The sequence below is a fragment of the Centruroides sculpturatus genome, unplaced genomic scaffold (assembly GCF_000671375.1).
Source record: "Centruroides sculpturatus isolate CEXI.00-Female unplaced genomic scaffold, Cexi_2.0 scaffold111, whole genome shotgun sequence".
NCBI classification, from domain to species: domain Eukaryota; kingdom Metazoa; phylum Arthropoda; class Arachnida; order Scorpiones; family Buthidae; genus Centruroides; species Centruroides sculpturatus.
The window spans coordinates 159158-172492 of record NW_019384655.1 but is presented as its reverse complement, the minus strand read 5'-3'; the positions used below and the strand labels follow the sequence as shown (position 1 = coordinate 172492).

The 13335-nt window shown below is 34.2% G+C and overlaps 1 protein-coding gene across 1 annotated transcript in view; it reads left to right on the top strand.

Annotated features, from left to right (window-relative positions):
• Positions 1-8926: 8926 nt before the first annotated feature.
• The window catches only part of LOC111626391, a 57333-nt gene continuing 52924 nt past the window's right edge, over positions 8927-13335 (top strand). Inside the window, 1 exon segment of the mRNA XM_023369749.1 lies at positions 8927-9175. Within this exon segment, the coding sequence (XP_023225517.1) occupies positions 9073-9175 (103 nt within the window). The 5' untranslated portion in view covers positions 8927-9072.

Here is a 13335-nt window from a genome sequence, read left to right as displayed (position 1 = left end):
TGAGCGTTTTTTTTCCCCCAGCCAACGTCATTTTATTGTTGTTTTATCGTAAGTAGTACAAGAGCAAATATCTTAACACTTGTTTCTACACAGAAAAATAAAGATTAAAGGCATTATTATTATGCGGCTCTTACACTTGAAACTACGTGCGGTTCTATGATAAGAAATCGAAATTTATGCAAATTATTCTGCGTGGTTAATGAAGATAACACTACAATATGTATATATTTTTTTGGCTGTATTTTAAAATTACACGTAATTGGGGATGTACTAAATAGAGGTATAATAAAACAATACGAATTCCAATACGGACAATAGATCTAATTTCTATTACAATAACAAAGAAGACAATTCTAAACACAGGCGATACACAAGGTATAGATACATCGTTATAATAATCGAGAAAAGTGAAAGTGTACGGTCTAATTATGGAGTACAAAGGTTTAAAAAAGCCGTAGCTATCGCACGGTTAATCCAATCTACAGCATGAAAGAAGAGGAAAGTGAAATTTTATTCTTCGTTAGGTTACACCCCGACTTTGGATCAATTGAACAGAAGTTAAGACAATGGCTGACAATTAACGCAAGAGGGGATATTGTTTTATTAATAATCACTCGCCTTCGGGTTAAACAATAGGGGGTAACTCGAGTGAAGGGGTAGAAAGCCTTACCACGTGCAATTGTACAGTGTTTTCTGTAGGATTCAGAAAGGAATGGCGACTTTCTTTGGTGAAAGTGCTGTGTAACGATATCCTTTTGCAGGATTAAGAAAACAATGCCTGACCCGAAAAAAAACAGAAAAAAAGAAATTAGAGCTGTAATAAGTCGTTTGTTTCTCGTTTAGACAAAAGTGAAGAATTTAGTAAAGTAGGTCCTTTAAACTAATGTAGAATGTTAACAAATTGTAAAAAAGGCGTTTTGTCAATTCCCTGTGTACTGTATTTATGTATTGTTTAGATAACATTCGAATAGGGTCAATTATTAAATGACGGAAATAAGGAAGTCGTTTGTTTTGTTATTGTTTACTTATTGATAAGTGACACTTACCGTTAATTGATCCCCTTTTTTTTCTTCTCTGTGAAATGGTAAACCAATTATTTTGTGTATTAACGACTGTAATGAAGGATAGTAGAGTAGGGTTATAGTTTGTGAAATGGGAACGGCGTTTAGCTTTATAACTCTTTCTAATAACTGATATTTTTTGGCTGTTTCCCATAAAAATCCTCCCGGGAGGAATTCTCTCCATTGGCAGTGTCCATGTGTCTCGTTTGCCCAAACCAAACCAATAAAAATTATGGAAATCGGTCGATCGTATACATACAATTAGCTCAATATATTCTGAATTTCTTAATAGGTAACCCCAAGAGTTTTTCAGGGTGGTTCCCTCTCTCACCACAAAGCCCGCTCCATTGTGGGCCTGGTTGAAAACGGAATGAGCTTGTTTTAAAAATTAAAAAGTATTAAAGTATCCTGCAAAATTAATTATAATTGATTGCTTAAGGGAAATTTTTAAACTGCTCTGATGGTGCTAAAGTTCTTGAAGGCCCTTTATATTTTGCATCGGAGACCATCACAAAATAAAGGTCCAGCTTTGATTGATGGACTACATATCTGGCTTAATCCATCCATGATAGTTTGAGCTGATTCTGCCTGTAATTCGGATTACTTCAGAGCAACAGACTGATGCCTTTACCCTTCTGGCCATCCAACCGTCCACTTGGATGACCCGAAGAACAATTATAGCAAATCTCAGGTTAAACAATAGAATTAAACTGTAGATTTTTAATATACTTTTTATAGTGTGAAATTTAGAAAAATTCAAGTCAGTATTAAGGATTATAAGGACTAGTACCAGGTTTTAAGCCACTAAAAATATCGAAATACTCAATTTTCGAACTATAATTCTTTTTAAAGTGCTTAAAACTAAATATTCGAGTCACTTTAATAAAAAACGATTTAATTTTTAATATGCTAAATACAAGCCCCATCACAGGTGAGCCTCGAAAACATTTTAAAAAATAAATTATTCATTCTAATATAAGAGGTGTCTCAGGCTCTAAGAGGCCTGTTATGATTCTCATAACAATGGATATCTTTAGGTGAGGATCTTCGGAGGATTAAGAGGATTTACGGGTAAATCAAGCAAACTACAAGGTCGTTCATCCTTACTTTCTCTTTTACAATTCATTTATGAACTTGTACAGCCGTGTTTACAACGTATAGACACGAATTCGGAGAGGAACAACTAATAGGAAATTGATTGTTCCTCTCTCAATTGGTTCTACTCCATTGGTTAAAGCAAAGTTTTCTATAAACACCAAACACACACATACACAGCATTACGTTACTGTAACCCAGTTAACTAAAAATATTCGCAGGTGGCAGTGGAACGAAGCAGTTTTGTGTGGTGGGTCGCGTTGTCCCGTTGCCAACCGGGTCAGTGACAGATTTTTCAACTTCCGTAATCCGAGTCTATTAATAACCACTTCTTCCTCGTATAACTCGATATGTTTAAAAGAAAAAAAAATTACGCAACGTATCTACTTCCTCGGTTATGGCATTACCATAATTTTTAAGCGCCATGTTTTATGGATTACTGTCCTAATTCGTGCGTAGCGTGGTCCCTCGCGTAATTTCCGATGACCTCGACCTTGTAATTATAAGTGAAAGGATTATGCCCTTTCGTGATGGTAACGAAGAGGTATTGTTTGAAGTAGTAGGACTGTTAATTCACGATTGTTACTCAGTCACTGGTATTGTTTATTGGGATGCGTAATTGGCGGCTCATGTTTTAAACATTGTGAGCGCCCAATTAACGATTGTTTTCGAATGGTGTCTCGTTTACAAATTTGGTAATGTCGATACAAACTCTTTGCTCGCTGTTATTTGGTGTAATTCTCGGATGTATCGGAGGCCCTCCAACTTCCGTGCATGACCTGTAATTGGTGATTCATTTGTATACTTCGTGAATTACCAATTAAAGATTATTCACGACTTCCTCAATACGCTGAAAGGCAGTTTCTGTGGGATTTTCATAAATATTAATGAGTCAACATCCGTATATCTTAAACACGGCTCTTGTCATTAGTGTATCCTTGTATACTTCTAACGGAAGTAAAGGCTTCTTCCGAATTTACGTGTTATTCGAATATTAAAACGAATTCCATCTTAAAACCTAATTCTACGAGGATAGTGCTTAGGGCCTGGCATTTTTTAAGTTGGTGGAGATTGATGGGCCTTTTGTAAATTTTTGATCAACAGAATGGTCACCCAAGTTTTCTGGGTTTTCTTCGCGTGTCTAATCTTAAATAGGTGCTAATATCCCGTAGAAATCTTCTTGGAAGGCACCCCTCTCCTCGACAGATAATCCTTATTCAATCAACGCCGAGGTTCTAGAATTTTATTCCGGAATTTTCGAGAGATATTTAGAAAATTACTTCATTAATCAATAAAAATTTACGACACTCATTCGATTATCCGTGATATACGAGATACATTTCACCAATTTCATTTTGTAAGCAAGCATTATGACCGAACAACAAATAGGATTTTCCTGCAACGTTCTGTACGTTTCCTGTTTAAAAGAACGCTTCCTGAAATAAATATCTGTCTAGAAAATTACTTCGAAGACGTCACTTCCATGTGTTGATACGTCAGCGATCAATTTTTCTAGACAAAAACATCTGCCAAAATTCCAGTGCAATCCACTCTGTCACACTCCCTCTTTCACGCTCCTCTTTACATATATGATGCTGTTTTTGTTATAAAAATAATTTTAAACGTTATAGCTGAAAGAATTAAGATAAATTTCAGTTTATATCCGTCCCCCAAGATGTTATTTCTATCAAATAGCAGCAATTTTGGTCATTAGAAACGGATAGCAATTCCTCTTACCACAGTAAATGACCGGTACATAAAACTGCTTCTTCCTGTTTTCTTTCAACGATAACAATCAAATAAATTAAATATAGAAGAAAATCTTAATTGTGATGAAAATAAGGAACGATTTTTAAATAAATTTAATAAGAATCGAAACTAATTTCGACGAAGGAAAATTAAAGAGGGAGTCAACGTACTAATTGAGCTCACACTCCCAAATTTTTCCTTCTAGAAGTTGCAAATTTGTCCAAATTTCATTTTTTAAATTAAATTTTCTTCCGTTTACACTAAAAAAATAAGCCGTAAACGCGTATATTCTACTTTTTATGACTAATATTTCACGGTCTGTGTTGGTCATTCACTTCATTGTTTCTGTTGGAGGCAGTAAAAGTGAGGAAAGAAACGAAGATGCGGGGCACTCCAGCAAATTCAGCGAGGGCAAAGAAAGAATTAAATTGTTTTAAACCCCACAATTTTCTAACTTATAAAAATTAACGACGGGTCTATAACCTTTCAGACTTGGTAAAATAAAAAAGGCACCTCAATTGTAAAGAAATATAATCCGCACCAGAAATTAATTTGAAGCAGGAAGTTTGTAACGAATTTAACTTGTTAAAGGCCTTATCGAATGTTACGCTTGACTGTAGTTTATTTTATTGATGGATAAGAGGATAGGTGATCATAAACAATCACCCCGAAACAGTAGCGTGCGGTAATTAATCCGTTTGCATTCTGTTACGTTACGCCAGCACAACTTTACCAATTAGTTTTTACAGCTCCTCGTAACGAAAAAACATAAAAATTAATTCCGGTCCTGTTCTAAAAATTCCAGATGATGTGATACCGTGAGAAATGTTCAACCTCCCATGTCAATTTTATGACGGTAGAGCTCTAGAATTACGTTACTGACAGATGGACAAACTGTCTGCATCATCTTCACCTGTGTTTTTTATTTTGGTCGTTCCACCTCTATTTAATTATCCTACATTTCATAATGTTCTTGAAAAAGTGTGGCAGTGGAATGCCTGAGCAGGTCACGCCATGATATTGTTACTGTGTCAATATCGTTGAAAATACAAGTGTATATCTTTTTATTCTTTGATAGTTTTATGCCTGAAATGTTGAGGATGCTGGGTGAAATTTTCATATATTCCTGGCATTTTTATAAGTATCAGGAATGCCAATAAGATGGCATTTCAGTCGGTGACCTTTCAGACAGATTACGTGACATTACTGCGAAGAAACAGTGGTACAAGTCGACCCCCCTATATTTTTCCGTTTTATATGAATTCCATGTTGTACGAGTCACTTAAGTTTTACAAATACGTGAGCCGTTCACAACCCGGCACACGTATTTGTAAAATCTAAGTGACTCGTACAACATGGAATTCATATAAAACGGAATTATCAACAGTGTTATAGGGGGTCGACTTGTATAGTAAATATTCTACTAAGGTGATAACTAGTTCATAAGAGGATAGGATACGATACAGATACGTTAACCTGCTTATGATAATACAAACTGAAGCGTATCAATATCGCATCAAATTCGACTCCAGTAGACATTTATAATTAGAAAAAAATAAGTGAAGAAGGTCAGACGAAATTCCATATGAAAGATCTTCTTAAATTGTATCAAATCTATCAAAATGGGCCATATTAATTAAAGACGTGCGAACAAATTCCAAAAGATACGATATGCACCCATAAACCCGGCAAACCTTTATGGATATAAATGCAAATCTCTAACGACATTACGAAATTCTGTTACAAGAGCACATCAAAACTAACAAAAATAGGTCACGTCAATGAAGAAGAGCGGATCAAATTCGTTATCACGCGATACGGATTAATCTGAATCAAATGATTCTACACTCTTATGAATAATAATATTAATATTAGCATAAATAATATAGAACATATAATGACATACACATTATAGAACAAGAAGCATTAGTTGAAACACTACAGAACACATGATATTAGCATAAACTCTACGGGCTAATAGCGTAGACATTATAAAAAAAAACATGATATTGACTTACACAATGTAAAACACGTCATTAGTTTAAACACTATAAAACACATGGCATTGTCTTAACACTACAGAACATATGCCACTAGCATAAACAGTATAAAACACATAGCATAAACACTAAATAACACGTGACATTTGTTTAAACGCTATAGAATATAACATTAGTATAACACTAGAATATACAAAATTACTATAAAGACTAGCACGTATCAGCATAAACTTTCAAATTGCATAGAGTGGAGCATAGACGAAATCCTTTAATATCCTTTATAAACATCTGTAAATATATCTAAATACCAAGCCCTTCCTGGCGTAAAACTCCATTTTAAGGGCTCATTTCAGCTTCCTTAAAACTATCAAAAATATAAATATGGAAGCAAAAGAAGCGATCGTAAATTTCGATACGATGCGACATGGATAAGTCCAAATCAAATCGTTGTAAAACTATTAATAATTTCGATATCATTACCATAAGTGGCAATAAAAAAGTCCCATTACTTGACTCCATCTGAAACTACAAAAAGCCATCAGCGATTTCAATCAGCAATCTGGAAAAAAATGTTTGGAAATTCTTCTCGATACGCTTCATTTGCATATCCACGCGTTATGAAAGAACAGTAAATCATCAAATTCTACAAAACTAAGTTTAGCTTAAGGTGTTCTCGGGCATATTCAGGACATGCCATAATTTTTTTTACCGCTGGGACCTTTCGTATGGCCTAATTTTTGGCCGAAATTTTATTCTAAACGCGAATCTAATAAAGGATACGGAGCAACAAAGAGTACGGATATAAGCAAAAAGGGGTAAGGATAATTGTTAAGGGGAAGGACAGATAGCGTAACATGCACCAAAGAACATTTAAGAACATTTAAAATTCTCATAATAACAATTATTTCGGTCTATTGCTTACGAACAATATGAACAAATTAAAACGAAACGTCCTTCAGGAGCCATATAAAAGTGCTAATAAGGAGTAGTAAAAACTGCTCCTTTAACCCAATGAGAGTAACTTTAATTGGGTTTTGTGCTCTCGTTAATGACAATTATTATTATTTTATTTATATTTTAATTTAATTGGATTCTTTTAAATTGTTATATGACCCATATTTTTGATTAAAGAGGTTGCCACTTCTCTAGCTCTTTTCCTCAGGCAGTTCCTTCATTTACGTTTGACCTAATGTTTAACGAGTAATATAGTCTGTATGTGTGTCTGTTCTTGTAAATCTTTAATCAAAATAGGTTATATTTATATAGAAAACTCGATTTAAAAAAATATATTTTTTTTCTCGTGAGTTTTCTATCCTCTTTTTACTACTCTGGAAAGGAGGAATTCAACTTTTTCACTCCAAACTAATATTATTTTGCTATTTTTGGGTAGTGTCAGTGCCGATAAGGCCTTGCAAGCTTCATAAATAACCATAAAATCGATGATATTAGTAATAAACAGCACCTAACAGAGATAAGATTGAGCCTAGGGTAGTTCAAATGTGGGCCTCACTCTTTTTTTCGAAAGCCCCTAAAATATAGAAGTTTTCACCTCTTAAGAAGAAATGTTACGTATGTTTTTTAGCATAAACACTAAGTTTTGTGTCCTGAACACGAGTTAATCTTTACCTCTTCTATACGAACATGATGGAGTACCATTCACAGAACTTGTGGGCCCAGCTCCTGTCTTTTAGAGGCCTTAGATTAGATTAATGCATCGAGAGCCTCAATCCTCGGGCCTCTTTAGCGGCCCTAGCTATACGAAAAAATATTTAAAATTTTTTCTGGTCCTCTGTCCTTTAAAAATATATCGATTTTGATTATTTTATCGCATTACTAATGATGATACCCCTTATTTTTGATACTTCACAGATAAAATTTATGATTATTTTGGTATTATACTGATAGGTTTAATTGTAAAATCGATTTTTTGCATGATATTACATCAAAATATTTGAATATTTCACGTAAGATATTCAAAAATGAATATACAAACAGCGAAATTTTGCTATATATTCGATACTTCACACGTAAAATTTATGATTGCTTGACACGATACCGACAAGTTTACGAATAAAATAGGGTTTTAACACGCTGCTACATCGAAATTTTACGTGTAAAACACAGAAATAGCAACAATTTGCTATTTTTAATTAATATTTTTTGATATTTTATAGATCAACGTGTGTTATTTTTAAACAAGAAATTCACAAAAAAATTCTAATTTTCTCAAAAAGTGGGACGAATTCAATTTCCATCACGTTTACTTAACCATTTTTAGCGATTAAATTAAGATAAAACACAGTTGAGACAACGTGAAAAGTGTTTCCTGAAACCAAGTGTGAAAACTGCGCGTTTAAAAACAATCAAAAATGCGATTTTTTAAATAGTAGATATAAAAAAAACACATATTTACTACACTCTACTTGATACCCTAATTACATTCATTTAAAACTGACAAGGAGCCATAACAGGATATTCAAATTTTGTGCCCGAAATGTACGTTGCAGATCCTAGATTTTTACGTGTCCTTGACTTATCCTGCGAATCCACACGTTAAAATTAAAACATCCTTTAAAAAAAAGGGGCAGATAATTTCGATGGTAGAGTGAGATTCCTGATGCCCTTTTATCACTTACAACACCAAAAAACATCACGTGATAAGGGCGAGAAAACTTTCGTTGCCAACCAAACGGAACAGTTCGGGTCGAAAAGACGTGTTGCTCGCTATCAATATCACGGTTTAGATGATAAAAAATGGAAAAAATCGCGAGTAAACACCGCAAAACACCCAATTTTTCAGCCAAAAAATCCCTAAAAACGAAAGCGAATTAGGGAATTTGAATAATTATTAAGCAACCGTTCATCGTATTAAAAATATCGAACGGTAAAAAAAGAAAAGAAATGGCCGTCTGCGCTTCTTCTTAATCGACTTCTGAGTCGAGAGTAACCGGGTTCGCAGGTAGCCACGTGACTCCAGAGTCACTCACCTGGTACAACAGGTAAGACGACGTCACCCGCTTCGATCAACCATTCTGTTAGAAGTTGCTGCACCGGACTGACGGAACGTCCGAGATGTTAATAAGACATCGTAACATGTAGAAGTAACCGAGTTTAACCTTTAACCTTTGTACATATTGGATAAGAATAAAAAAAAGGTGGATTATGTGATGTGCTACAATGGTCCCAGGATGAATTTGAGATTGTTTAATTCAAGCCATATGTATTTTTACGTTGCATGTTTATCTGTTTTTCTGCTGTCCGTCCAGTCCTGTAAGTAACACAAATCTCTTTATAATTTGTTAAATTGGCGTAAATTACTATAATATAATTGTAATTATGAATGGTTTTTTCTTTAATCTTTTGTTAATAAATTATAAACTGGTAAAAGTTACTGTCACTAGTTATACCTGTTTAAGAACGAGTTACGATCTACCCACTTGTAAAGTTGCTACTCACCTTTAAAGGGATTTTTATCGATTTTAATCTAATCCATACACGATTTTCGTTTTCGTAAGGCGATTTTAAGCTGGAAAACGTTACACGCGGGAATTTTATAACGCGTTTTGCTGGTACGAAAACGTCTACCAGTGTATGAATCTCGTTATCCATTCTTCAGATGTATCATTGAAGCCGATTCTTTTTACATTTGGAAGGGTTTAGAGTCTGTTTATTAGGCAAAAACATCAAAATTACGTGTTATACATCTTAGATTTTGGATAGAAAACGAAACAAAACGTGAAATAAACATAAAAAATTGCTCTCAGATTCCAAGAATGGCGATGAAACAGGTTAAAATCTCAACGATGCTGCTGAGAGGAATCAAAATTTCGATCAGAAAATGTAATATTATCGTCATACAAATTCATGAAAATGATATTTCGACATCATGCCTTATAGTGCCAATGATATATTTCATGGTATTATGGTGTTGTTGGTACATTTCATCGGCAACTTCTGTGGCTGAACGTTAATGAATCCACTCTTTCACGATCGAGAGAATGAAGATTCAAGCAAGATTTTAATCTCTCTACGGGGTTAAGAGCAAGCGTTTTTACAAAGAGATACCATTTTAACGTTAGAATTAGCTGGAGGACTTTGATTTTTTTTAAATTTTATATCATTGCAGAGACTCTCACCATATGCAGATATCCTGTTTGGTTAGTCATTTAGGTCAGCATGAATTATGCGACTGGTCAAACCCGTTACATTCATACCGTTACACAGCCTTGGACATTTTCGTGGTACGATTATTAAATGGCTCAAAACATAGAAAAAAAAATTCATTAAAGAATTCCGAAGTTTATACAACATAATAGGAAAGAGAAAGAAACAATATGCGGAACGTAAAAGTAAAAAAAGGAACCTTATTGTAACTAGTTCAGTTTACAGGTAAAGGTTGGTAATTTTGATTTTCGCACGCAAAAACAAGAAAGGAATTATCAAATTTGTGTGAAAGGCACTCTCCTTGTCCCGTTAGTAGTTGGGCAACCAAGGTACGCAATGGGCAAGTATGCAAATTAGTTATAAGAAAATGTAAAAATTGATTTATTGGCGAACGAACTGGAACTTGCCAACGTCAACACAGCGTTTTGTTGGTAAATTTCTGTACCATTAACTCGAATTTAAATGGTACAGAAGATTAAGGATCTTCTGTACCATTTAAATTCAGAATCGGCGATGGGAAAACGAGAATTTTTTTGATGTGTTAGAGGAGTTATGTGCATCTTCCTTCCTTTATTTAAGTGAAAAACTTAAAATTTGTGATGGAAAAAATGAAAGTTTTATGAAAAATATCCATAAAAAAGAAAACATATTTTCTTGAAAATAAGTTCTCCTTGTCCTGTTAAGTATTTAACAATAACGAGTGAGGAGGTGTGGGAAGAAATGCAAATATCTTGATTTATTGTAAGAATATGGAACACACTCATACAAGAAAAATTTCTTTATGTAAATTTCTGTGACCTTTCCCACTTTTCTGGATTTAGTTAGAGAAATTCGTAGGAGGAATCAAGAGTATTAATGAAAGAACTTCAGAAGATTCATTCTATTGTTTAATTACAGAAGGATTCTTAAGAAGAAATTAAGATTTTTACTATGTAAAACGCATTTCTACCGATAAATGGGCGAAGATAATTGTTAAAAATATGTGGGAATAGAGCAAATGTATATATTTTAATATAGAATAGAACCTAAATCCTAAATTAATCAAGATTTATGATACATTTCCATAACTGCATGGATTGAATAAAGATTTTTCTTTTGGTTTGACCTGTTTTTGGCTCTTTTCTTGAAGTAAACAACCAAGATCAATTGGTCTTTGTGGCTCTTCTCTTTTTTGAGATTTGGCTCTTTGTGGCTCTTTTCTTGAAAACAAGATCAACTGATCTTTTGGATTTTCAGTATTTCAATGAGCCACAAATAAATCCACAACACTTTCTCTCCATATATAATTGATAGTATCTAATGATAATCTCAAAAAATTAAAGTGAAACGCATAAATGACAACACCCACACGGTAAAAAGCACGTTCTACACACTCAAATTTCTCAGACTCCGCTTTTAAGTCAGGCACATTGCCACATTATCCTAGGTTAACGATATAGAAATGAGTGACATACAGGTGCATTCATCTCGATAAATTCGATTTCAGGAGGAAAATAAAGCGCCGAAAATCGCCCTTAACACGAAGTTTAATGCACTAAAGCTAATATTAGACGAGGTAATTTTGTTCACAGCCCAATAGAGCACGGCAATTGCCACCTCGTCACTTCAGAGCATGAGATTTTTTTAAACTTAGCTCCAAATATATGTAATCAGCCCACTTATGAAACCAAATTTGGACTAAACGAAACAAATACAACGCCCAATTTTTTTTTTATTTCGAGGGGAATTTTGACCTATATTTATTGTTCTATTTTGAACGCCCTTTATATTTTTTTTATAGTCTTTTGTAACTCGCTGGCGTTATTAATAGATATCGGTTATCTAACATCTCGATTTTGTAATTAAAAAAAAAAGGCCCTAATAAGTGACCCATGAGGAAATTTTTAGCCGTCAACAGCTAAAAATGGATGCCGTTTTTCTGCATAACAGAATTACGTATTCGCTTCGAAAGTAATTACCGACTGACGAAAGTATCAAGGGTTGAAATTCTTAATGACACGAAACCCTCCGTGACAGTGTTTAACATTATCTCACGGGATTCCGTTCTGCTCCAAGTCATTTTGCCTCATTATATGATAAAATTACTAAGAATAGTTTATCAAGATGTGCATAAAATTAAATATTTTTCGGCTTAGTTAATGGTAATCGAGAGCGACATCACTACACCAACTTGTAATTTCACTTTTTCTAATGGCTGAAAACACCTCTAGGACATGCGGATTCATTACGAAAAAGGGTTCGTTTTTTTCGTGCGGGTTTCCTACGGGTTTATTTTTAATTTTGGATGAATTATCACATTTATTTTCTAATTTAAAAAGGGTTATTTTTAAAGAATTGCGTAACTGACATTCGGGTAAGGCCAGAAATCCTAGAAATTAAGCATTTGGTGCTCCCGTTCACGGTCTTATGAAGATATCTTCGCTTTCAAGGTTACAGAAATCGGTTTCTGCCAGCCAGAATGACAGAAATAGATTATCATGGCCATGAAAGCGTGGTGATGTGAGTAATCTGATTTTCTGCTGAAGTCGGATTTCAAGAGAGTGGTCATCAGTGAGAGCAGCTGGAAATCATTTGTTCATTTTCAGTATGCATAACGGGGGATACATAAAGAAGAGTAATTAATGGAAGTGTAAAGGGTAACAATGCCGAATGGTGCATAGCTTCAAGTTGTGAGGTTACCTAGTTAAAGGATACCTACACCATTGAATAATTTACAAATATTTTCCAACATTTTACCTGTTTTATGGATTCTCTCAACGCATAAGTGATCCAGCATCTAATCGATCAAATGAAGAAGAAAGGAAAAAAAACAATTTTCGAGAGCAAAAATCATAAAAAATATCATCAAAATTTTATGCTATTTATTATATTTAACAACACACAAACAACCCGAGTGTGTGTGTGTATCATAATGATAAATGTGAGGCCAACCAATTTGGAGTCATCGAGTGTAGAGGGCATCGATCTTCCTTATATTTTAACCTTGATTCTAAGTTTCTTACTCTTCTTCCATGTCAACACATCGCCATTTTTTAGAACAATTCCACCAAATTGTTCGAATTATCATCGAGTTTCTTCAATAGAAAACATTGTCCATGCTTTATAATTCTAACTGGACAATGTCTAAACAGAAAAATGAGGGGGAAAAAACGGTTTAAGTTGCAACCGGTTTGTCTCTTCATTCTGTTACGTAACAGGAAATGATGGAAGTGACCGTTAGAGAATCACAGTGAAAGTATTAAGTCACGGCATCGCAACCAAGAAGA